At 45.5% G+C, this 26218-nt stretch overlaps 1 protein-coding gene across 1 annotated transcript in view; it reads right to left on the bottom strand.

The window, feature by feature from the left end:
* The window catches only part of KATNIP (katanin interacting protein), a 145182-nt gene that overhangs the window by 86304 nt on the left and 32660 nt on the right, over window positions 1-26218 (bottom strand). The window contains exons 5-6 of the mRNA XM_079720130.1: window positions 13880-14147; window positions 9182-9313 (exon numbers count right to left, since the gene is read on the bottom strand). Of these exons, the coding sequence (XP_079576256.1) occupies window positions 9182-9313; window positions 13880-14147 (400 nt within the window). The remainder of the gene's footprint in view (window positions 1-9181; window positions 9314-13879; window positions 14148-26218) is intronic.

The raw sequence follows: 26218 nt of genomic DNA, 5'->3' as shown, positions 1-26218 counted from the left end.
TTTTTTTTAAAAATTGGAAACATATGCTAAGTTAAAAAAAAAAAAAAGAATAGGAAATCCACCTGAAAATTGGGATTCCTGGCGTCTCTTGAAAAGTCCTATGATCTGACGTGGCAATCGTGAGCTGGGGAGCAGCGCCTGCTGCAGACGGGGCATCAGTGGTGGCCACGTGCCTGTCAGCCCGGAAACTGTGCACGATTTGTGCGGTGAAACGTCCAGGGAAACAGCTGGCTTAGCCCTGTTTTGTCCTGAGCTGCACATACTCCCTCTAAACTCCAACCAGGAGGGGGAAGGGGGCTGCCCGCTGGGACAATAGCTTACATCGGAGTATTCCAGAGCCTCTGTGCATTTTAAGTTGGCTCAGCCTCAGCAGGCTACACACTTCCCACAGCATAGGAGACCGCGACAAATGGCCACAAATGCCTCCCACCTGCAATGTGCCACATCGCCCTGTGACGCTGCAGCATCTCCCGTCAAAAGGTGGGTGGAATCTGTTTCTCTAGCTGGGCATGGCCTGGTGACTTCCTTTGGCCAACAGGTCCTTAGCAGTCACGACCAAACGGAGCCTAACTTAAGAAAGCACGTACATGCTGGGGTGTGTCCTCTTGGGCTGCCTGGAGACCACCAGGCCCTGGATAATGAGACCACGTGGAGCAGAGACGAGGTGTCCCAGCTGAGGTCCTTGGGCCAGCGGGACCGCCAGGTGCTGTGAGGGTGGCCGTGCGAGACCAGCCAGCCAGGCACCCACTATGGAACTGGCCAGCCCCACCGCAGCGATAATAAAAGCATTGTTGCTTACAGCCACTGTAGTGTGGAGGGAACTGTTAGGTGGCGAGAGATAGCTGATACACCTGGCTTGTCCAGGCCTGTGCTCTTCTCATCTCTGAAGCTTATTTAGGGGCCTCTCCACAGGCAGATGCTGTCTGTAACCCTTAACACTCATTCTTCCGCTGCGGTCTCTTCGTGAGCCCAGGAATGCACGTGACTTTTAATGATTTTTCAAGGAAGGCAGTCAGCCCCCATCTCCGCATCCCTGACTAAATAAATGACTTTACTCTTTCCTTGCATATTACAGTCCTTTGCTCCGCACCCGGCCCCTGAAGAATTTGTAGCAAAGTGTCCTGTGTGGTTAATTTTTGTAAGAAATGAGCAGCAGTTGCTTTCATCCTCCCAGCAGCAGTGACCTTCACGGCATCCATGTTTCCCTTCAGGGAACCACCTCTTCTCCATCTTCTCAGTCTACATGCTTTGGATGGATCTGGATCTGCCCCCACTCCTGGCCCTGCCTGGGCCCTTGGGAGAACAGGTGCCTCTCCCTGATTACAGAGACTGGAGATTGGTTCAGGGTAGAGCTGGAACTATTTGGAGAGGAGCAGTCCCTTTCCCCCTGGGGTTGCTAAGTCAGTAAATGTGAGCCTGGAGCCACCAGGGACCATCTCTGGACCATGCCTGAGACTACAGATGTGGTTCTCAAAGTGTGGTCCCTAGAGCAGTAACATCAGTATCACCTAGGAACTTGTTAGGAATTAAAGCACTTAGGCTCCACCCTAGATGCACTGAATTAAAAATTGGGCAGGGTCCAAAAATCTGGTTTTAATTTGCTTGGCCAATAATTCTGATGCATGTTCAAGTTTGAGACCCACTGGACTCAAAAAGTAGAGCTAAGTGATGAAGAAACAGTTCCTGGTGATAGCATCATCTGAGTACCTGGATCCCACCATACCTGAGGGCAAATCTATAGTCCTGGACTTTTCAGGTCTCTGAGCAATACATTTTCCTTTGTTGCTTCAGCCAGTTTGGATTTCTGACACTTGCTATTAATAATGAATACTGACATATGTTATGAGACTCTGGACTTTGGCAGAATGGTCTTCCTGATCCAGGTTTTCTTGACAGAAATGCTAACTGTGCTAACTGCAGGGCTGTTAGGGTCTTCTAATTCACTCATGCTGAGGGGTGTTACTTTATTTCTGTGGTTGGCAGCTTGTCTGGGAAAAGTGGTTCAGATATATAACTTCCCTAGAGCACTCTGACAACTTGGACAGTAAACTTTCTGCATTAAAGACTGATGTTCTTTCACCTTCAACAAGACAACAGGTCTCTAGAAGTTTCCTGGAAGGCTTATTGATAGAGACCAAAGTAACCCAGGGCATGAGGCCCTTTCATTAGAACAAGGGACAATTATAGTGATAGAGAGGAATTAAGCTCTCGTGGAGTTGCACCATATGTACATTTAATTGACATAAATTCAATTTTATGACCTTGGCCAAAGATAAAGGAGCAAGGAGAGAAATAACTCTTTTAAGATTGCAGGCAATAGGTTACACATATGGTAATGGCAGGCTATCTAATCCAGACCAACCTGTCCCTGGAGCACAGCTAGAAAACCTGGACTGAATAGTAGTATAAAAATCTGTTTATAAAAAGAAATCTATCTGAAGGCATGGAGAGTGAACAGGGCTGTGAAGGGTTACAGGCAGGAGAACAGAAACCTAGAGAGGTGACCCCAGCACCTGGGAAGCGTTTCCCCTCAAGGTGCTGCTGATTCTAAGAGCTGTTGCAAGGCTGAGAAACTGAAGATAGCTGGTGATAGACTCAGGGCTACAGTCTGAGAGTCAGGATGACCTAGAAAGAGCCAGGCGTGAAGGGCACAGAAAGGTTAACAATGCAGGCAAATCTAAATTACTGTTGACTATTTTAATAATAATAATAATAATAATAATAATAATGATGATGATGTCTGGTGAGGTTTAATATCTAGAGAGAATTAAAATGCATGACAATAATAGCATTTAATTTTGGATGGGAGTAAATGGAGTTACAGAGTTGTAAGGTCTCCACTGAATGAGAAGCAGTCAACTTGCTAATTTAAAGTAGACTCTAATAAGTCAAGAATACATGTTGCAATCTCTGGTAATGACTAAAGAATAGTAAAAGAATGTATAACTAACAAGCTAATAGAGAAGAAAAAAGAGGGATAATGTAATCAGTTCAGAATAGGGCAAGAAAGGAGAGAAAAAGGAACATAAAACAGGCGGAACAAATAAAAAGCAAACAATAAAATGGTAGATTTAAACTCAAATATATCTGCAATTACATTAAACGTAAATGGACTAAATGTGCCCATTAAAACACATAGATTGTTAGAGGATAAAAATAAAAACCAATTACATGGTGTTTACAAGAGACAAACCCCAATGTAAGGATGCAGACTGTTTGAAATGAAAGGATGAAAAAGGATACGCTACATAAACACTAACCAAAAGAAAGCTGGTCAACTTTAAGACAAAAGCATTATTAGAGTGAAAAAGAGACAACACATGGTGATAAAAGGTTCAGTTCACCAGGAAGATATAAAAAGGCTGATTTTGTATGCCCCCCAGAAAGACATCGCCCCCACAAACAGAAAGTAAAGCATCTAAGCAGTCCAGATTTTGCCTGGACAAGTGAGAGCTGGTTTGAGTCTTCTGTCCTTTCAGCAAGTCTCAGGGTCCTGTGCCTCTGGAGGAAGGAATATCTCAGTGACCTCAGCATAATGCCAGTGCTTAAAGTCACATTTTCCCTACAACCAGACCCTAAACAAGGCCAACTGCTTCATCTGGGGCTTGACCAAGAAGCTGTATTGTCCCCACCCTGGAGGAGCAATGAGTCTCTTGGGCTTAAGGAGAGGTGATATGGCTGTATGGGGTTTTCTAGATGGAGCCACATACGCTGCACTTGATCATCAGTCTGAGGGATTTTCAAGGGTAGCTTTAACCACCTGCACTTTTTGTTGAGCTTTAGAACCTCATCCCCGTGGGACATGTGGCTCCAATGTCATCCCATTTCAGTATGAGAGTGGTGACAATGCCATGGTTTTCAACTTTCGTTTTTTTCAAATTTGGCCTATGTAGGAGCCATGTATACTTAACAGATAAAGGCTGACCTCCAAACCTGTTCAAAATGAGGATTCCACCGCCTCAAACAGTGTCCTCTTTAAGGGAATCAATGGGACAAACTAAGAACCAAGTGCCAGGGACAGCTGGTAATCTGATTTTTACCAGATGGACCCAGTGACATGTGTTGTTTATGTGAATGCATTGCTTCCTTGCCATGGTGGTCAGGAAACTCAAAGTCATGAGTGTGACCCCCTGAGGCATTCATCTGTTCACCCCTTGGTGTCAACTTATTGTTCCTACTCTTGTTTTCCCTTTACCTTCATTTCCTTACATATTTGTTAAAGTCTTCTTGCACTACAAAATTTGTTAGAACATGTCAGAACTTCTTGGAGAAAGGCAGATTATAAATAATTAATGAAGCTCGACTTCTCAAAATGCTGTACATGAAGGTGTGTGTTACAGTTGACTTGTTGAAGTCTTAACCTCCTAGTACCTGTGAATGTGACCTTATTTGGAAATAGGGTCTTTGCTGATGGTCAAGTTAAGATGAGGTCATTAGGGTGGGCCTCAATCCAATATGACTGGTACCCTTATAAAAAGGGGAAACTTGGACCCAGAGACAGATGTGTATACAGGAAAGCACCAGGTGAAGGTTGGAGTTATGTTGCCAAAAGGCAAGGAAATACCAGAAGCTAGGAGAGAAGCCTGGTACAGATTCACCCCTAGTGCCTTCAGAAGGAACACGGCCCTGCTGACACCTTGATCTTGGACTTCCCAGCCTCCAGAAATGTGACACAATAACTTTCTATTGTTTAAGCCAATCAGATTGTGGTACTTTGTTACAGCAGCCCTGGGAAATGAATACAGTATTTGAAATGATTTTAGCTGATACATGGTTTAACTTTAAAAATGTTAACAGTTATATATTTATATTAATGAACATTAGAAAAAACAGAACAAGTGACTCCAACCTGTGGATTTTAGACACGTCATTGCTTAGAACTAGATTGATGTGGGTATGTCGCAAGCAAATAGCAGTTTAGCTGACACACAAGGGGCCATGCAGTGGAGTGATTGAGAACAGATACTCTGCAGCCAGGTTTTAAACACTGGCTTTACACTTACTGGCTGTGTGACCTTGGACAGATTCCTCAACCTCTCTGTGCCTTGGTTTCCTCTGTATAATAGTGTTGATAATAGCAGTACCTACTGCACGGGGTTGTTTGGGTGATTAAATGCAAGATTAACACGTGTGGTACAAAACACAGCCTGGGAGCTGGTTCAGTCCTTTGTAAGCGCTGGTTCTTCATTTTATTACCCAGAAACGTAAATATTTAGTGATCGGGCTTCTCTGGTGGTGCAGTGGTTGAGAGTCCGCCTGCCGATGTGGGGGACACGGGTTCGTGCCCCGGTCCGGGAGGATCCCACATGCTGCAGAGCAGCTGGGCCCATGAGCCATGGCCACTGAGCCTGCGCGTCCGGAGCCTGTGCTCCGCAATGGGAGAGGCCACAGCAGTGAGAGGCCCGTGTACAGCAAAAAAAAAAAAAAAAAAAAATTTAGTGATCATGGCCTGCACATGAAGGAGGGAGATCCCAGTGAGCCCAGTAGGACGGCTGGGAAGGGTGCTTGACTGCCACTGTGCTGCTCCCACTCTACCAGGGGCTCTGGCAGTTTCCTGCACAGTGGCACTCTACCCTTGGTTTCATTTCTTTTAACAACTTGTCTTGGAGGAATTTTCTAAAAAGCCATTTTTTAAATTTTTTCACATAGAGTGAACACCAGCAGTACAGACTAGAGTCCTGTCAACTCGAGCAGTGGTCAGTGGAGCCAGTCCAGGTGTAGAAGAAACAATGGCTCAGGGCTTGCCCTCCACACTCTCCACCAGCTGACCCTGAGCAAGCACTTGCTCTGAGCCAGGTGCTCCTCTAAGCAGTCTATCCATCCAGTCCTTTAATCCTTATTCTGACCCTCAGAGGAGAGTCTTACTCTTATCCCTGTTTGGCAGATGGGAGAGTGAGGCCCAGAGAGGTTAAGTAACCTGCCCAAGGTCACAGAGCTGGTAGGTGGACGGGAAGGATTTGTAACAGGTGGTCAGGCTGCAGAGTCTGCCAGGCCTATTTTCTGCCAGGGTTTCTGGGCTGGTGGGCTGTCAGCCCAGAGCTGCTGGTGGGCTGTCTCACCACCCTAAGAGCCTTTCTGAGAATGTAGGGCATAAAGGAGAAGCTGACCAAGAGGTGGGGAGAGGCAGACTGCTGACATACTTTAATTACTGGGGCCTGGCTGTGCCCAAAGTTTACACCACCTTTGAAAGTTCATTTACATGGGTTGATGTAGATGCTTTTCCTTCAATCCACTATTTTTATCACCTGCTATCTAAAATGCTTTGCCTTGTATTAGTATGGTCTTTTCCTCCCATCAGTTTGGGGCTTGATAAGGGTTAATCAGGGAATGCTTGGGTGCCACCTTAGCCAGACCTCCACCTGCAGCTCTGCCTCAGGGCTCCACCGGCACCCAGAGCCTCCTGAGCCAGAGCACTGGAGGGTCAACACCACCAGGCACAGCCCACAACCCAGGACCGAAGGGAGGGTCCCTCATCCACCCCAGGGTGGGAGCAGGCTTCTGCTCAGCACCGCCCCCTGAACTCCCCAGCAAGGTGGAGCTCCACTTGCCCAGTGAACTTGCTTGGTGATGAAGCCAGTTTGGGCTCCTCCCCTTTCCTGTCCCCTTCCAGGGACCACCTCCCAACTAGATTACTTGTTCTGAAAACCTTATCTCAGAGTCTGGTTCTGGGGAATCCAAACCAAGACAATATTTACATAGCAGGGAACAAACGCTCAGTAAGTGAAAGGATTGTTATCACTTCCTCCGCCTCCTTCCATCTGCCCTGAGCTGCTGGGAAAAGAGCTTCAAGCCTCAGGCCTCATGCATGGAGTGCACTGGTCCAGATCTGGGAACTGTGACTGTTTGGAGTAGGGGTTGCTTCCTGCCACCAGGTCCCTTGGCCCGTCCCTGCAGGAAACAGTCCCTCCAGCTCCTCAGTAAACGTGGATGGAATGTCATGGCCACAGAGGTCACTTGTCTAACAAGGCTGGCTGCCTGGGGCTGGATTTTGCCCTAGGCACCCCACAGTTCCAAGTTCTTAGGACACCAGGATGCCTTGAGCTCTCTGAGGTTCTTTGGATCACAGAAATCAGAAGCAAGTTGCCCTCACAGAGTCACTCCAGCCACTAGTTTGGATCCACAGCATCAGACTGAGATGTTTCATCTGCAGCCTCCAGTGTGTGCAGTCTGCTGGTTAAGGACACAGCAGTGGAGTCACTCCACCAGGGTTTGAGGCCTACATCTGCTGCTTTCCAGCTGTGTGAGTCACCTGCTCTGTGCCTCAGTTCCTCATCTGAGAAATGGGCACAATCGGAGAACCCACCTCAAAGCCTGGTGATAAGGATTATAATTTACCTACACATATAAATTACATATATAATTTACTTATACAGTAAGTCCCCTACACACGAATGAGTTCTGCTCTGAGAGTGGGTTCGTAAGTCCAATTTATTCATAAGTCCAACAGAGTTAGCCTAGATACCCAACTAACACAGTCAGCTATATAGTGCTGTACCGTAATAGGTTTATAATACTTTTCACACAAATAATACATAAAAAACAAACACAAAAAATAAAGAAAACATTTTTAGGGGACTTCCCTGGCAGTCCAGTGGTTAAGACTCTGTGCTCCCAATGCAGGGGTTGTGGGTTCGATCCCTGGTTGGGGAATTAAGATCCCATATGCCGTGCATGGTGTGGCCAAAAAAACAAACAAACAAAAACAACAACCAAACATTTTAAAACTTACAGTACAGTACCTTGAAAAGTACAGTAGTACAGTACAACAGCTGGCATCCAGGGGCTGGCATCGAGTGAACAGGCAAGAAGAGTTATTGACTGGATGAGGGAGAGGAGGTGGGAGATGGTAGAGCTGAAGGATCGTCAGCAATAGGAGATGGAGGGCAAGCTGCAATGTCACTGAAGTCTGACGTTGATGGAACGCATGTTCACATCTTTGAAAGTTTGCAACTTGAAGGTTCGTACGTAGGGGACTTACTGCATATAGATGAGTAAATTTCATATAGAATATATATATATAAGTAAACTATATAATGTATATAAGTAAATGATAAGTAAACACATAGTAAATTGTAATAAATAAAAGCTTACAATGGTGGCTGGCTCATGGTAAGTACTCAATCAATGGACCCCCTCATTTCATTAGAAGGGCGGCACATGGACCTTTCACCATAAACTTCTTTGCACCTTTAGAAATGTAGTATCATCTGCATGTATTGTTACCCATATAAAGTAAGCAAATTCATTTAAAAGTAAAAACAAAAATAAAACAAATTTTCAATTATAACCACATCTTGGTTGTAGACTCAGAAAATAACTGTGACAGATAATTTTAGGTGTCCACTCGACTAGGCCATGGGGAGCCCAGCTATTTGGTCAAACATTATTCTGGATGTTTCTGAGAGGATGTTTGGGGGTGAGATTAACATTTTAGTTGACAGAAGAAAACAGACTGCCCTCCATAGTGTGGGTGGACCTCATCCAATCAGTGGAAGGCCTGAATAAAACAAAAACGCTGATCCTCCCAAGAACAAGAGAGAATCCTCCAGCCTCCGGATTTCATCTGCAACACTGGCCCTTCCTGCCTGCTGGCCTTCGAACTGGAACACTGACTTTTCCTCGGTCTCCAGCCTGCTGACCCATCGTATAGATTGGACTTGGCAGCCTCCATAATTGCATGAGCCAATTCCTTACAACAAATTTCTCTCTGGGGGAAGGAAGGACTGGAGGTATGGGGTTAGCAGATGAAAACCATTACATACAGAATGGATGGACAACAAGGTCCTACTGTATAGCACAGGGAACTATATTCAATATCCTGGGGTAAACCATAATGGAAAAGAATATATAAAAGAATGTATATATGTGTGTAACTGAGTCATTTTGCTGTGCAGCAGAAATTAACACAACATTGTAAATCAACTATACTTCAATAAAAAAAATAAATTTCTCCACCTCTCTCTCTCTATATATATATATGTATGTATATATATATGCATATGTATATACACACACATCCTATTGGTTCTGTTTCTCTGGAGACGTTGACCAATAATACATTTGCTAAAGGTCAGCTCAGGCCTCGGGGAGGAGGGTGATGAAGCAAGGACTCCTCCATCACGGCACCCCACTGACCCAAAGCCCAGCCCCAAATGCTCGGGGGTGGGCACAGAACTCTTACTTGAGCATGCCCTCTCCTGGTCTGGGAACACGGTCAGGGGCTGGGGACTCAGGTTTGGCTCAGGTTTGCTGGGAATGAAGACCTCAGCGTTGTCCTTCCGCTTAGCAGACAAATTCCTTTCCTTTTTATTACCTGTAAAAACACAATAGTTTATATGTCAAACACTGAGTGCAGGCAGAGTTGGGAAATTCTGCTCCAGCACCTGTTTATTTGTGCATTCACTTATTCATTCAACAAATGTTGATGGAATCCCTGCTCTGTGCCAGGCACCATGCTCATTTTGGATTTGTTGCAGAGAACAAAACAAGTTTGCTGAGAGCCGTTATGTGCCAAGTACCACATTTTGGTAAATAAGTGAATTCTTCTAGGACACACACAGGTTTTCAAGTTTTAACATTTCTGAATAGGGACAAGTTTTATAAACAATGGGGTACTGGGTTTAATTGGCAGCAGGATACATAAAATAATGATGTAACCAAGGATATGCAGGAGCAGGAAAAGTATAGTAGGACATGTTTGCTGCCCTCAAGGCACATTCTCGCCAAGGAAAAGGACGGTTGAATGGATAAGAGAGCAGGGCTGGCACAGAAGATCCAGTACCAGGGTCACAGAGGAGCATGCAGCCTGGAGGACAGGGCTGGCAGGTGTGTAGCCGACATGAAGAGAACCCTTACAGATGACCGGGGTGTCTCCAGGGCACAGAACTGGGGGGCATTCAGACACAGGGAACAGTGTGTGTGAAGGCTTGAGAGCTGACATGCGTGTGGCAGGTGGGTGGCTAGGGTCTGGGCTGGCGAGAGGAGCCAGACAGTGAAGGGCCCACGGGCCATGATTTATAGTCAGTGTTTCCCAAAGTGGGGTGCCTGGATCACTGGTGAAATAGGTGATGACTGGGACTTCCCTGGTGGCTCAGTGGATAAGAATCCACCTGCCAAAGCAGGGCACATGGGTTTGATCCCTGGTCCGGGAAGATCCCACATGCCGCGGAGCAACTAAGCCCGTGCGCCACACTACTGAGCCTGCGCTCTAGAGCCCGCGAGCCACAACTACTGAGCCCATGTGGCACAACTACTGAAGGCTGTGTGCCTAGAGCCCGTGATCTGCAACAAGAGAAGCCACCACAATGAGAAGCCCGCGCATCACAACAAAGAGTAGCTCCCGCTCGCCTCAACTAGAGAAAGCCCGCGCGCAGCAATTAACACCCAACGCTGCCAAAAATAAATAAAATTAAAAAAAAGAAAGCAATTCTCTATCTTAACGTGTATGGGAAAAAAATAAGCAACCAGTGTATCAAACCTTGATTTCATGTATATTATTGTGTGGAACAATCCTAGAATTATGAAAGAAAAGAAAGAAGGAGTGAGGAAGGAAGGGGTGAGAGGGTGGAGAGAGAAGGAAAGAAGGAAAGAAGAAAGGTGACTGGTTTAAATAACAGCTACAAAATAGTATGAGTGGTCTGTGAATTTGGCAAAAAAAAAAAAAAAAATTGTGAAGAAGGTTTGCAAAGGGCACAAGTCTGGGTAAAGTGGCTCCAGGCAGGAAAGCAGCCCAGGGGGCAGCGAGGCAGGTGGCTAAATGGAATAAAGAGAAAAAGCAGGGAGAAGAGTTAGGTCCCTGGACTTGGGAACCTCCAGCCTGGGAAGGCAGAAAACCTGGGAAGTGTCTGCTCAAATTCAAAGGAAATCCTGGGGCCTGTGGTGGCCCAAAGGAGGGAAGCCCCAGAATCAAGGGCACTATGGGATTCTTGGGAGCTCAGGGTAGATGTTGGGGATGAGTGTGGGGTCTGTCCGACTTGCACTAACCTCTCTGCTATCCCCCCTTGACTTTGCAAAGGACACGTGTTTCTCTACACTTTCTCAAGGAGTGCATGAATGAACAGCCCATAACCAAGCACATCTTTTCAGGTGTCTGCTGACTGTCCTTGAGTAAACACTCAGGATTATCTCAGAACTCCAATCCCATGCTGGGGTCTGGGGAGACCCTGTAACAGGCCCCTCAGCCTCCTTCTTGCTCCCCTTGTTGGGAGCCTGTCTCCTGCTGGGGCTGAGAAGCCAGCCAGGGGCTGCAGATAAAAGGGGCGGCTGAGAGCGGCGGTAGGGGGTGTTCGTGACGCCCTCGTGTACTGCAGACTGGGCACCCGCCGCCTGCAGCAGACATCACCAGGGTCAACTCGGGGCCTGCCGAGCAATCTAATTGTTAAAAAATGTAAAATGGCAAGAAAGTGAAGTTCTCTCCTTTAGCCTTTTTTTTTTTTTTTTTTTTTTTGGCGGTACGCGGGCCTCTCACTGCTGTGGCCTCTCCCGTTGCGGAGCACAGGCTCTGGACGCGCAGGCTCAGCGGCCATGGTTCATGGGCCCAGCCGCTCCGCGGCACTGTGGGATCTTCCTGGACCGGGGCACGAACTTGTGTCCCCTGCATCGGCAGGCGGACTCTCAACCACTGCGCCACCAGGGAAGCCGTCTCCTTTAGCTTTATGCCCAGTATCACTATTAAACTGCCTGGGGTCCAACTGCTCCCCTTCTATGGCCTGGTCCTCCACACCCGGAAGTGACTGTCATACCCATTCCCACCTCCATCCCCGCCACACCCCGGTTTCCAGGGCAGGGGCCCAGTCAACCCCCTCACAGCACTTCCCTTCCCCTTGGAGGAAACACAACCCACAGCAATGATGCAGCCCCAGTGGGTCTCACTCAGAAGGGTATGTTCATTGCCGTGACCACCAGATGCTTTAGCAGGTGGGCATAGTCCTTCATTTATTTTAGAGATTTCCCGAATGGCTTGAATGTGCCAGGTGAAGGCTGCAAGCTGGGGATGCAACAGAGGGGAAGAGCTGGCCTGTGCCCTGGCAGAGCTCACAGGCCGGAGGGAGAGAAAGGCAACTGCGGGCATTGAGACTAGTGCCATGATGATGCTACAGGAGCAGAGCAGGCACCGACCTAGCTGGCCAGGCTGGGAGTGCCAAGAAGGCTTCCTGGAGGAAGCAGCCTCTGAGCTGAGTCTCGAGGAAAAAGCAGGGAGCCAGGTTTCATGGGTCAGAGTGGAGAGGAAAGGAAATGTGGTGATCTAGGTGGAGGGAACAGCCCAGCAAGGAGGTGAGAGCATGTCGGAGGGACAAATGTTCTCTTCGCTGGAGACATCAACCGTGGGGTGTAGATTTTCCAGAGCTGCCTGTTACTATGTCCCCTCAAGACTCATAGGTTCAAGTCCTAACCCCCAATACCTCAGAATATGGCTGTATTTGGAGGTAGGGTCACCAGAGAGGTAGTTAAGGTAAAATGAGGCCTTTAGAGTGGGCGCTAAGCCAACATGACTGGTGTCCTTATAAGAAGAGGAGATTAGGACACAGGGACACACAGAGGGAAGACCATGTGAGGACACAGGGAGAAGGTAGTCATCTGCAACCCAAGGACAGAGGCCTCAGAAGACACCAAGCTTGCCGAAGCCCTGATCTTGGATTTCTAACCTCCAGAATTGTGAAAAAAAATTACATTTCGGTGGCTGTTGATGCCACCCCTGGTCTGTGTACTTTGTTACGGCAGCCTGGGCAGACAAATATACTCACTGCCTGATTTCAAACATTCCCTCATTTCTCCTTCCTTAGGTTCACTCATGCTTCCCCATTGGTTGGTCTTGGTATTTGGTTCAGGAAATACGGCACCTCCAGCTTTGGGGAGAATGCCCTAACCGTAACCCTCCCTGCCACCCACCAATTGTTCTGTTGACTCTACCTTCTAGGGTGATTTCTGAAAAACCTTCTCCAGTGGACAGTTGCTGTTGGTGCCCAGCTGCTTTCCTTCTCCTTCAGATTCGCCTTAATTTTCCTTTGGAAACTACTATCTCCGTCCATGTGGTTTGGGTGGTGATAACCACACCCCCAGTCCTGTTGGCTGGACCTGGCCAATCAGAGCCACAGTGACTAGTTCAGAGATGTGACCCCACGTGGGTTCAAGAGCCAAGTCTGGGACTTTTGCTGGAGCTTTTAGGAAGAGAAATCCACTTTCTGATGGAGTTGCAAAGCCAGTGTCTCAATTCTGCGTCTATATGTGGAAAGCCCACTTGAGAATGGTGCCAAGAAAAAAGAAGGAAAAGAGAAGAGGGAGAAAAGGAAGAAGGGAAGGGGAGGGGAGGGGAACGGAAGTGAGTCCTATTGCAGCCCTGGACTCCTTAGTTATCCAAGTCAATAAATAGTCCCGGGCTTCCCTGGTGGCACAGTGGTTGAGAGTCCGCCTGCCGATGCAGGGGACGCAGGTCCGTGCCCCGGTCCGGGAAGATCCCACATGCTGCAGCGGCTGGGCCCGTGAGCCATGGCTGCTGAGCCTGCGCGTCCGGAGCCTGTGCTCCGCAACGGGAGAGGCCACAGCAGTGAGAGGCCCGCGTACCGTTAAAAAAAAAAAAAAAGTCCCTTTTGCTCAAGTCAGTTTCACTAGCCAGTTGCCACATAGATGCTGGTAAACTTCCTACAATGCACAGGACAGCCCCCCACAACTATCTGCCAGACATTTACCATCTGGAATTTCAGGGTCATCTGTAAGCTTTTGGGAGCCTTCACCTCTTGCAATCAGCAGAGACCTGATATATACCCCAGCCTATGAGATGGTCTACCCAAAGCTGAATTCAAAGTACCACTGGAAATTTAAGTCCTATTATTAGATCCAGAGACATCAAAGGCAAAGAAATGCCACATAAGACAGAGCTTACTTTTGGAAGCTGGGTTAAATTCCAGCACTACGAGGGTGTCTGGGCCCTGGGGAGGGCGTCCATCTGTCTCCTGGTCCTCGGAAACATGCTTCTGCACGGAGTCCCCACTGGGAAGAGGGGAGTCATCTCTAGGATGGCCCACCAGCACCTGGTCCTCAGGCTCTGGCTCAGAGAGTACATCTTCTTCGATAGAGTCATACTCATCACTGGAACCATCTTCTTCTTTCCTTTGTAGGTTGACAATAAGTTTCAGGCTTTTTCTCAGCTCCTGCCAAAAGTCAAGAAGAGAAGTGAAAAATGAAATATGTTCCTTTGAGGAAAAACTCTTTTGAAAATAGATCATTAGAATCAAAGAACTATTCCCGTGAAACTAACATTTACCAAAACCATCTCAACCCATGTGTTATCCTCACTTTGAGGATGAGAAAACAAAGGGGCAGGGACAAATAAGAAACTCGCCTCTGGATGGAGCAGAGTGTAGTTTTATAGTATTAATTGTGGTTTTCTGTAGCTGTTTGCAAATTTTTTCATATGTCTTCTGTCTCTAAGAGATTGTAGATTTACAATCTTAAGACCAAGCATTAAGCTATACTTACAGTGATCAAAAAATTTATCACTGAAGCCAGGATAGTTTGAATTTATTTATTTATGGCTGCATTGGGTCTTCGTTTCTGAGCGCAGGCTTTTCTCTAGTCATGGAAAGCGGAGAGCAGGGGCTACTCTTTGTTGTGATGTGGGGGCTTCTCATTGCAGTGGCTTCTCTTGTTGCGGAGCATGGGCTCTAAGCACGCGGGCTCCAGTAGTTGTGGCTCATGGGCTCAGTAGTTGTGGCTCACGGGCTCTAGAGCGCAGGCTCAGTAGTTGTGGCACACGGGCTTAGCTGCTCCACAGCATGTGGGATCTTCCCAGACCAGGGCTCGAACCCGTGTCCCTTGCATTGGCAGGAGGATTCTTAACCACTGCACCACCAGGGAAGTCCTCAGGATACTTTGGAAGGGGAATAAAGGCACTACTACATTTACACTGGGATGAAAGTGTACACTGGACTGTCTGGGGAACCCAGTATGTTTGGTTAGCCTAGCTAGGCTATCCCTGTAGCCCTTGTAGTAACTAACATAGTTGTGACAGCGTGAGAAGCAATCAAGTTTACGATTGACCATAAACTTAATAGTTGCGTGGTAGGCTGAATAATGATTCCCCAAAGATGTCCAAGTCCTTATTCCTGGACCCACTGAATTAGTGAGGGCTCATGTACAAGTAAGAAGCACCACATAGAAAACTTTGATCATCTTAGAGAAATCATCCTAAAAAGCCCAATGATAGAAATACGGACATCAAAGGTGCTGCTGGTGAGGGCTCAGGAAATAAGGAACATGTTATTGGGAACTAGAGGACAGAAAATCCTGTTATGTGGCAGCAGAATCTTAGCCAAACTGTGTCCTATAGTTATACTGTAAGAGGAACTTGTAAAGGATGAACTTGGATATTTAGCTCAAGAGAGTTCCAAGCAAAGTGTTAAAGATACAGTCTGGTTCCTTCTTGCTGCTTAGAGTAAAATGCTAGAGGAAAGGGACAGACTGAGAGAACTGTTAAGTAAAAAGAACTGGGAGTTGATGATTTGGGAAGCTTTCAGCCTACTGCAAAAGATGCTAAAAAAAAAAAAAAGCATGAAAAAGCCAGGAAAGCGTGCTCTGGAGAAAAAAAAGGAACGGTGTGGCTCGACAACCTTTTGCCAAAACCTTAGAAGGATCTACAGTTTAGAGCAGCGGTCCCCAACCCCCGGTCCATGGACCAGTACCAGTCCACGGCCTGTTAGGTGAGGTGAGCAGTGGGCCGGCCAGCGAAGCTTCATCTGCCACTCCCCATCGCTCACATTACTGCCTGAACCATCACCCCACCCCGTCTGTGGAAAAACTGTCTTCCATGAAACCGGTCCCTGGTGCCAAAAAGGTTGGGGACCACTGGTTTAGAGTATTCAATCACACTGAGGGCTCTTTGAAGAGATTAGACATGTGACTCATGAATCCCCTTAGACATCTCAGCAGAAGCCAGGAAAAGAGATGGGATTATCCAGGAAAGATTTGTGGAGGAGCCTCTTGTCTAATGGAGTGAATCCTAGAGACATACAGAGGAGACACACATGGTTTTTGAGACTGTTATACCAGCAGAAACACTGCCAGCTTGGACTCAGTGGGAGAGGGAAAGGACAAAATTAAAGAAAGCTGACAGGCTCCCAGAATTCTACAGGCAGGAAACAGGTTAATGAAATTACGTAGGTGCAAACACATGCTACCCTTCATGAAAGAGGAAGAATGACTCCCAGGGTGGAGCCATGGGCCCAGAGGGCGGAATCCTGAGCCACAGTGAATTATTCCTGTGCCTTGAAACCTAATGGAGTTTGCCCAGTTGGATTTCAAAATTGCTTGGGTTTGGTGGCTCCTTTTTCCCTTTAATTTTCTGTCTATTGTAATGGGAATGTCTATAACTGTTATCCTGTGCCTGACCCACCACTGTATTTGGGAGCAGATAACTTGCTTTCTAGTTTTAAAAGTTCCCAGAGGGAGAGAAATTTTGCCTTAAGATGAGTAATACCCATAGACTCACCCCTAGCTAATTTAGATATAGATAATGAGCTTTGGGAGTTTTGAGCAGATGAGACTTAAATGATATTTTGCACTTAAGTTGCTACTGTAATGGGTTGAGACTTTTGGGAAACTTGGGATGGGATGGAAGTATTTTGCATGTGAGGTGGACATGAATCTTTGGGGGCCCGAGAGCAGACTGTTGTGGACCCCAAAGATGTCCATGTTCTAATCACCTTGGATGGTGAATATTACATGGCAAAGGGACCTTGCAGATACGATTAACGATCTTGGGATGGGGGATATTATCTTGGATATCTAGAGGGGCCTATGTAATCACAAGGGTCCTTCCAAGGAGGCAGGAAGATCAGCCTCAGAAAGATAAGATATAAGGGTGGAAGCAGAGGTTAGGGAGGAGAGAAGATGCTACCCTGCTGGCCTTGAAGGAGGAAAGGGCACAAGCCAAGGAATGTAGGTGGCCTCTAGAAGTTGGAAAAGGCAAGGAAATGGATTCTCCTCTAGAGCCTCTAGAAGGAACATAGGTCTGCTGACATCTTGATTTTAGACCAATGAAACTGAATTTGGATTTCTGAGCTCCAGAACTGTAAGATAAACCACTAAGTTTGTGGTAAGTTGTCATGGCAGCAATAAGAAACTTTTTTTTGGTTTTTTTAGACATGCCTCACAGCTTGTGGGATCTTAGTTCCCTGACCAGGGATTGAACCCAGACCCCTGGCAGTGGAAGCACTGAGTCTTAACCATTGGACCACCAGGGAATTCCCCAGGAAACTAATATAGCTATCGATCTTTTATAGCTCTCTCCCTCCCACCCTGCCCAATATCAAGTGTCAGTGATATTTATTGAGCAAATAGAACACTGCCTGGCACATAGTAGATGCTTGACAAATACGTGCTGAATGACTAATTTATGTCAGTGACTGGGTAGAAGCTGTAAGCAGGGGTGGGGAGCACCCCCCTGCCTTGTCAGTGGCATTAGTGATGTGACTCTTAGAAAGTTACTTAACTTCTCTGATCTGCATTTTGCCATCCACAAAAATGGGTTAACGAATCCCAACCTCACTGAATTGTTTTATTAAAGTAGTGGTGTGAACTGGGGATGATTTTGTCCCCCTCTCCAGGGGACATTTGGCAGTTATTTGGAGATGTTTTTGGTCAGAACTGGGGGAAAGGAGCGCTAGCGGCATCTGGTAGGTGGAGGCCAGGGATGCTGCTAAACATCCTAGAATGTACAGGACAGTTCCCACAACAAAGAATTATCTGGGCAAATGTCAATAGTGGTGTGAGTGAAAAACCCTACATTAAAGTGAGCACGTATTCACCAATGGCATTTCAAAAGATAATAGCAAGGTCTTCTAGTTGAGTGTGTTGACATGATCCATGCAACCTTCACGGAAGCCAGACTGAAGTCATGGCTCATGTCTTCAAAGTCTGACTGTGGTCGGCAGTTGGAGGGCGAACAGATTTACTGCTCCGTGGGGAAACATGAGTTCCTGGGTGGCCTGCTGTTTAACAGCAACTGCAGTGACTCTAAAGCTAGTAATCCTCTACAGCGGAATAATGTTCTGTACTTTACAAAACATTTTCAACTCCCTCCCCCGTGTGATCCTCACAATGACCCTGCAAGATAGATGGGCGGAGTGCGACTTGCTTTGGTGATAACGTGAACTCTGGCCACAGCAAGATAAGCAGTTGGTCCCGGTTCTTGGTTGACCCCACCCATCTCAGATGGGGTCATCTTCAGTTTGTTCTGCAGGGGTGGAGGCGAGGCTAGGTGAGAAAATGGGGCAAACGCGGTATTCTCACCCAGTCACGGTGGAAAAAAATGGTAAAAGCAATGCCAGCTAAACTGGGAGACTCCCGGTTGGGAGACTGCTGTGACTGTCCAGGAGATCCTGGTCAGTCCCAGGGCCCAGAATCTTCTCCACTGATGCCTAAGGCTGAGTGGAGCTACCACCCACTGCCAGTTCCAGGAAATAGCTGGATGGGGCATTAGGATTCTAGAACCCACGGTCAGCTGAGCAGGTTCTCTCCAGCCTCTTCGTCACCTTCACCTTGTGGTAGCCCCATATTTTAAGTGACTGAATTTCTGGAGTCCCCACAAGTCGGAGGACTGAGGCCTAGAGCCTTTAAGCTGGTCTGACCTGTCACAATGATTAAGTGGCAGAGTCGTGACGTGTGCCCTCAGCCACAGCTCCCTGCTCCTTCTAGACTATCCAAGTGTAAAACAGACTCACTTTTGTGGTCCAACCAATGGGGAAGAAGATGTGGCAACTATTATCGTTCACTTATTCACACACGCAGGTGTGCTACAGGCGCTTCGTTGAGGGCTGAGGTAATGGCAGGGAGTAAGATGGCGAAGCTTCGGGCAATCAGTGCACAAAGAAAAAGAATCAGAGGCATTTCAGATGTGGCCAGGACTGGGAAGGAAAGAGCCTGCCTGCATGATGGAACCACGAGTGAGTGGGCTGAGGGCAGCCCTGTTGAAAGCTGGTCAGGGAATGCTGGGTGATAAAGAAACGCCCAGTGAATGTCTAGGGCACAAGGTGTGTCAGGAGGAACAGCAGAGGCAAAAGCCTGGAGGCAGCAATGGCTGGAGGGCAGCGGGTACCAAACACACTGGGAGGAGAGGGCCGGGAGCAGGGAGGGGCTCACAGGGGCAGTGCCTTGTAGGCCTCAGAGCAGAGTCTGGATTTTCTTTTATGTACCATGAGAGGTCACGAAGGGTGCTAAGCAGAAATACAACATTATCTGATTTCTGTTTTTAAAGATCACTATGGCTCTTGGATACCAAGTGGATTTTGAGAGGCGGGGCCAGGATGGAAACAGGACAGACAGCAGACAGCTGCACCTGTGGTAGCAGGTAAAGAGGAAGGTGGAAGCAGAGGTGGGGAGAGGAGATGCATTTTGAGATGTATTTTGGAGGCCGAGATGACACAAATGGCTGACTAGAAATTAACGATGTGCATACCCTTCACCCCAGCCCTTCTAGGAATTTACTCTTCATTCTTAAGTATGCAAAGATCGTTGAGGCATCATTTATAAAAGAGAATGACCTGCATGTTCATTAGTAAGAGATGGGCTAAATTACTAATAGAGCAGGCGTTGACGGAGCCCCAGGCAGCCCTTACAGAGAATGAGGTAGGTCTCATGCACTTATTCAGAAAGACAGCAAGATATATGTTTAAGTAAAAAGAAGCGTGTTGGAAAATGTACATATAGTATAAACCTGATTCTTTAAAAAATTATTATATTAGTATGTATACATATAGGCATACACAAAGTCTGGAAACATCAAACTCTTAACAATATTCTCTCTGGGGTGGCATTATGGGGACTTTGTTTTCTGCTTTGTTTTACTTAATTTTTTATTATAAGCATGTTTTCAATTTTATAAATAGAAAAATATCAGGTATTTACATTTATGTTTAAATCCTTACTCCTGAAAATAAATAAATTCCATATAGGAGTGGTAGGAACAGTGGTGTGGACGACCCTGAACGGCCAGTTGTCTGATAGTCACTGATCTCTAGCCCTGGAACACATCTTGTCTCCAAAAGAGGGATTCAGAAATGGGTGCGTTGCAGTGCTCGATGCTGGCAGATGATGGAGCAGCGTCTAACTTACTGTATCCACTCAAGTGGTCCAGATTTAAAAGTAACACGCCACCAATCTCAACAGGGAGAAATTCCGGTAATATAAATATAGCACCCATAAATCCTTCTCAGAAAAAAACCTCCAGAGGACAAAATCCAAACAATGAAAAGTAAAATCAAAATAAAGAACACAGGGCTTCCCTGGTAGCGCAGTGGTTGAGAGTCCGCCTGCTGATGCAGGGGACACGGGTTCGTGCCCCGGTCCGGGAAGATCCCACATGCCGCGGAGCGGCTGGGCCCGTGAGCCATGGCCGCTGAGCCTGCGCGTCTGGAGCCTGTGCTCCGCAACGGGAGAGGCCACAACAGTGAGAGGCCCGTTTACCGCAAAAAAAAAAAAAAGAACACAGACCAGGAGACCCTATGATAAAAGGTCTAATGGGGAACACTGAAGACGTTTAGAGACTAAAGAAATACAAGTGACCCTTGAACAACACGGGGATTGGAGCCCTGCCCCCCATGCAGTCGAAAATCCATGTAGTGCTATCTCTGCCTCAAAAGCAAAGGAATTGATAACTGGCTCACCGAAGGGCAGGAAGCTGAAGCAGTCTGGAGAGAAGGGGACTCAAACCCCAGTTCTTTTGATTTCGCATATTGTGATCTCTAACCGAACACAAACCTTTCCCCATACTTAAAGATCTGTAAAATGAAAATACAGGAACTATATTTATTGAAAAAAAACCCACGTACAAGTGGACCCATGCAGTTCAGACCCGTGTTACTTAAGGGTCACTGTATTAGACAATTGTACGTATCCGGATTATGGACCAAAATGTAATGTTCTAAACCTAAGCTCTTAGCTAAGCTTACAAAAACCAGAAGAGGGCAGGCAGTGTGGGTGCAACCTGGCCTCATTTTCCATAGCATATTAGTCAATTCATATCCATCTTAAATGGAAACAACAGGGTTTTAAAAAATGGCAACTCCAATCTCTTAATATTTTGTTCATAATTTATTAAATAGACGGGATGTTTTAAGAAATCTCTCTTGTGATAAAGAAATCTGAATTTCAATAATTCTGTTTCAATTTGGTTTTGCTTCTGGCAAATTAATGCAAATTTAAATGCCATAATTGTATTTACTATAAATATATAGTAAATATATATATAAAAGAAGACTAGATTCTGCATTACTGCTATCTTGTTCACAGAGGAAAAGAATACATTTGCTTACACTGGGTGAGCACACTTTAAGAACCTAGGCCCTTCTAATGCCCACGTGATCTAAAACCATCTGTTCCAGGGGCAAAGGGGAGATGAACTAAGTAGCCACATTCCCTCGAGAAAGCTGTTTAAATCCTTTCCACCTGGAAAGATGAGGACCTTGGGTTGGTCGCTTTGAAAGCCAACCTGCTGATACTTCAAAGGGATACCCTGCTAGGGCATCTACCAGTTGCTTTGAAGCTGTCATCCAGAAAAAGCTCTGTGAAAACTTACTTTATAGCTTTGCTTTAAAACCTTGTTATATGCAATTTCAATGCTCAGCCCTTAAAATGTTCAGTTCAAGCCCTTTCAACAGAAAGCCTTCTGCATGAAGGCCAGGCAGCAAATACCACAGGTGGGGAGCAGATGATGGGACTGTATACAAATTGGCCTTCTTGCTAGAGAGCCAGGGAGGAGGCGAGGGAAGGAAGGATGCTGGACCAGTGACTAAAACGCAGCCAAGGTTTCATGGTCAGTGGATTAGTGCCTTACATGCCTGATCTTCCTCTTTTCTGCTGGGCTAGGAAAAGAGCAAAACCAGGTCACCATAGCACATGAAATGTCTGCAACAATAGCAACCACAACTGTAATATCAACAATGGCAGCAGCTGCCGATTACAAAGCTTTTGCTACATATCAGGCACCAGGCTAACCCCTCTACACACCTCATCTCCCTGCAGCCTCCCACCACCCCTGTCTGTAGGTATCCTTATCTTATAGGTTCAGGGTACTTAAATGGCAGCCCCAGGTCATGTGGCTAGCAAGGGCAGAGCCAGGGTTTGGATGAAGGACTGTCTGACTCCAAAGTCCAGGTTTTTCATTCCGTGCCCACATTTATTCCCTGCCTGGCATCAATGCATTGGAAGCCAGTGGTCTCTAGAGCGAGATGAAAGTCAAGTGCTCTGTGATCACCCATTGGCTTACACGAAATTGATGACAACTGCCTGTAAGAGCTTTTGACACAAAGCTGACATGAGGCCACTAAATATGTTAAAGCATGTGTTCGGTGTTAGTGGATGAAGCATTAAACCTCTAACTCCACTTAGAAAAGGGAACAGCTTGGCCTAAGTTCTGGGTGTGAGTTCTAGTCCCGACTCCAGCTGCCCTATGTCTCCAGGCAAGTCCCTGAGCCTCAAGCCCCCACCTCTCATGTGGGAAAATGTTCCCTGACAACCTGACAAGTTTGTGGAAGGGATGCAATGAGATAATAGCTATGAATTAGTATTTCGTGATTGCTCTATCAGAGGTCTAGTTTTTACAGAAAATTTAACATTGAGATGACAGCATATTCTTTTCTATCTCTCAGACCCTATTGACACTGCCTACAAGAATATCAGATGTTTAGCCCATGCAGCCACACTGGATACTTTGAGTCCTCAAGAGGAAGCAGCAGTCTCTGCAGTAGAGGTCATGGACATGCCGCGAACCCCCAATGATGTCCTCATTTGATTGGCAATTTTATAAAAGTGGGATTTGCACGCACTGTTCGTTGCAATAATTCCCACCAACTCCTATTGCCTTATATGAGCCATTTTACATATATTAAACTGCCTGACCCAGAAATGATTTTTACTCTGCAATGAGGGGTTAATTAACTAATCTGTCCTTCTTTCCATTCACTCATTTATTGTTGAATATATGTGTCCCCGTAAGCAGGTCTGATTGCTAAGTGCTAGGGATAGAGTGATGAATAAGACAGAGTCCCTGTTCTCATGGAATTTATAATCTGGCAACAAAGACAGCCATTCCATAAGAAATTACCAATATAACGAGCGTCAAGAACCCACATCTGAGGCTTACCAGTCCACACCTCAAGCCTGGTGGCATCTAGATCACAAACTTCCCAGAATAAAGTGACTTGAGCTCTAACTATAGGGTCCATGCTGTGTATTTTTTAAACCACATTTCCCTACATCTATTCTGATGGAACTATGGCTAGGAAAATAGGAGTTTTATCCAAGCTTCAAGTACCTGTGTGATGTTTTTGCTTTTCTGCTACTTTCTTACTGCCCCCTTTCAACCTTGGATTTTCTTTCCCTGATTTTCATTCAAAGCTAAATTTATTTATGAATCCCCCTAGAGTTCAGTCTCAAATGTCCATTATTATGAAGAAAAAAGCCATCTTTGTCTTAAGGAGTGGAGTGATATAAGAGGAAGAGCACAGACTCAGGAAGCAGAAGGGTACCATTTCCTGGCTATAAGGCCCTGGGCAAACCCTGTGCAATCAGTGTGCTGTGGCTGCCTCACCTGAGCCTGCCCAGAGCAGGGGTGGGAGGGTGGCCGAAAGATCAAGAGAAGGAAATCAGATAGGGATGGCAGGATAGAGACCAAACAACACAGAATGCTGCTGGATCACTAGAAATTTTGAGGAATTCTTGAAAGGCAAGAAAGCAGAGATCACATCTATGAAGCAGTAAAAGCAGAGGAAACTATGGACCAAAACAAGGGCAGTAAAATTTTCCATACAAGGAATTGTGTGTGTGTGTGTGTGTGTGTGTGTGTGTGTGTGTGTGTGTGTGTGTGTGTGTAGCTGAGTCCAGAGTCAAGGTGGAGTGAGAGGAAGCCCTGGGGCATTCACTGGGGGCTGCTTTTAGGGCTGCTGGCCCCTCCCCAGCTGTATTAAGTACACACAGGCTGATGCCTGGATGTGGGCAATGCTCTAGGAGGTCATTTTCCCCAAAGTAGACTAGGAGTTCCCATACCTGGAAGAGGAGCTAAGGCACACAGCCTCCAGGAGCATGTTGTGCCCCAACCAACATCAAGGTCAGGTTATATTAAATAGAACAGGCAGAAGAAGTAGGATTCTCAAATACAAAGATGAGCAGACAACCGAGAATGACCAAACATTTGGGAAAACCAGAACTCTGAAGAGTGGCACAAAATTTAATTAACAAAAGAACGAACACCCAATGAAAGCGAGTTAATAGAATAAGCAGAGGAAGACTTTAGAATCCTGAAAATTAATATCCCTGGAGAGATTTGAGAGGACATTTCATCCATGAAAAAGAAACAGCTAGAGATCTCAAGTTTTAATTTTATCATTAACATTTTGGAAAAGATAAACTAAGTACAGAAAGAGCTAAAAGGTGACAAATTAAATGTGCTAGAAATTCAAGCCAAACAATTTCACATGGACACAGTATAAAAAGACAAAAAGAAAAATATGAAAGAAAAATTAAGAGACTTGAAGATCTGGGCCAACATTTGTCCAAGAGGAGCTCCAGAGGATAGAACAGAAACAATGGAAAATAATAACAACAACAATAATAAATGAACATTTTCCAATGCTAAAGAAAGACATAAGCCTTTAGACTGAAAAGGCCCACCTAGTGCTTTAAACAGGACAAAAAGAATGATACTGATATAGTCATATGGATTAAACAAACAACCTGTCAGAAAACATCTTGACTCTATATGTACACAATGACAGATTTGAAATGTATAAAGCAAAAACAGAGAAATATAAGGGAACATTGATAAGTTCACAGAAATCACCCAGATTAAATAGACAAAAATTAATTAGGGCTCTATTGCAGTGGTTTGCTAATGAGCATAAGAATTTTCTGGGAGTCCTATTAAAAATGAAGATTCTGAGCACTCCATGCCCCCTGTAAACCTAGCTCTATATCTTTGAACGGGGTATGAGAATTTACATTTTTAATAAGAAGCCAAAGTGATTCTGATATAGGTGGTCTGGGACTATACTGGGACATACATAATTGCCTGGTTAAATAACATAATTAATAGCTTGCTTTAATAGATATACTGAGAACTTCATACCAAAAAGAGAATGATTATTCTTTCGAAATACCATAGAGCATTCATAAAAATTATCTGGTAGACCACAAACAAAGTCTCAAAAACTTCCAAAACAACAGAAATCAAACAGACCAATCTCTAACCATAATGTAGTAAAATTAGAAATTAACACAGAAAGATAGACAAAAACTCTCTACTTAGAACATTTGTAAAACTCTTCTAAATAAAGAGAAAAAAATCCCTAGAATCACAAACCAAAAGAAGTAAATGACAATGAAAACACTACATACATGCAAAATTTGTGAGATAAGGACAGAGCAGTATTCAGAGGGAAATTTATAGGCTTAAAATTGCTGTATTAGAAAACAAGACTGAAAATAAGGGAATTAAGCATTTAAAGTAAGAAGCCAGGCTATGGGATGGGGGTGGGGGGAGAATCAAAGCAATAAATTAAACCAAAAAGTTTAGGGAAGGAATCAAGATAAAAGCAGAAATGAACTGAAATAGAAAACAGTAAATGAATGAATGAATGAATGACAAAATAAATAAAGTATGCATGCTCAATAGAACTGAAAGCTGGGCCTGGTGTGTCTGGGCGGTAGAGAGAGCTTTTCCTATTTTACTCAGTTTACTTCTTAATTGTTTGAATCTTTTCTAATGAGAAATCACTCATATATTAGATGTTATATAAAATGACAAAATAATGTGAAAATACCTAAGGAATTCTAAGTAGACTATAAATGCAAGAAATAAAAAAGATTATTTATTCTGGTATTGATTCAGAGATCATTTTAAATTTTCATTAAGATTGAAAAGGATGCTTTAGGAAGTCAAATACCATCCAGTATCTTCACTTACAGGGATGCTCTATTAGGTGAAAGAATTACTACATCTCTCAGTCCTGGACCTGTATTTTATGGGTATTTAGTGCTTGTTCAGCATCATTCCACACAAATCATTCATGCTCATAACTGAATTATTCCTGCTCAGCTGGCTTTGTGCTGTCTGACCTACCTGCTCAGGGACCTTCCTAATGCCGTTAGCCAGGTGGTCCTTTGGTCTGAGCTATCCAGCTGGGCATCTCTGGGTACATTCAGGATGCCATGACCCTGATGGTTCTGGGTA

Source organism: Hyperoodon ampullatus (genome assembly GCF_949752795.1).
Source record: "Hyperoodon ampullatus genome assembly, chromosome: 14".
Lineage (NCBI taxonomy): Eukaryota > Metazoa > Chordata > Mammalia > Artiodactyla > Ziphiidae > Hyperoodon > Hyperoodon ampullatus.
This window is presented reverse-complemented; position numbering and strand designations above follow the sequence as displayed.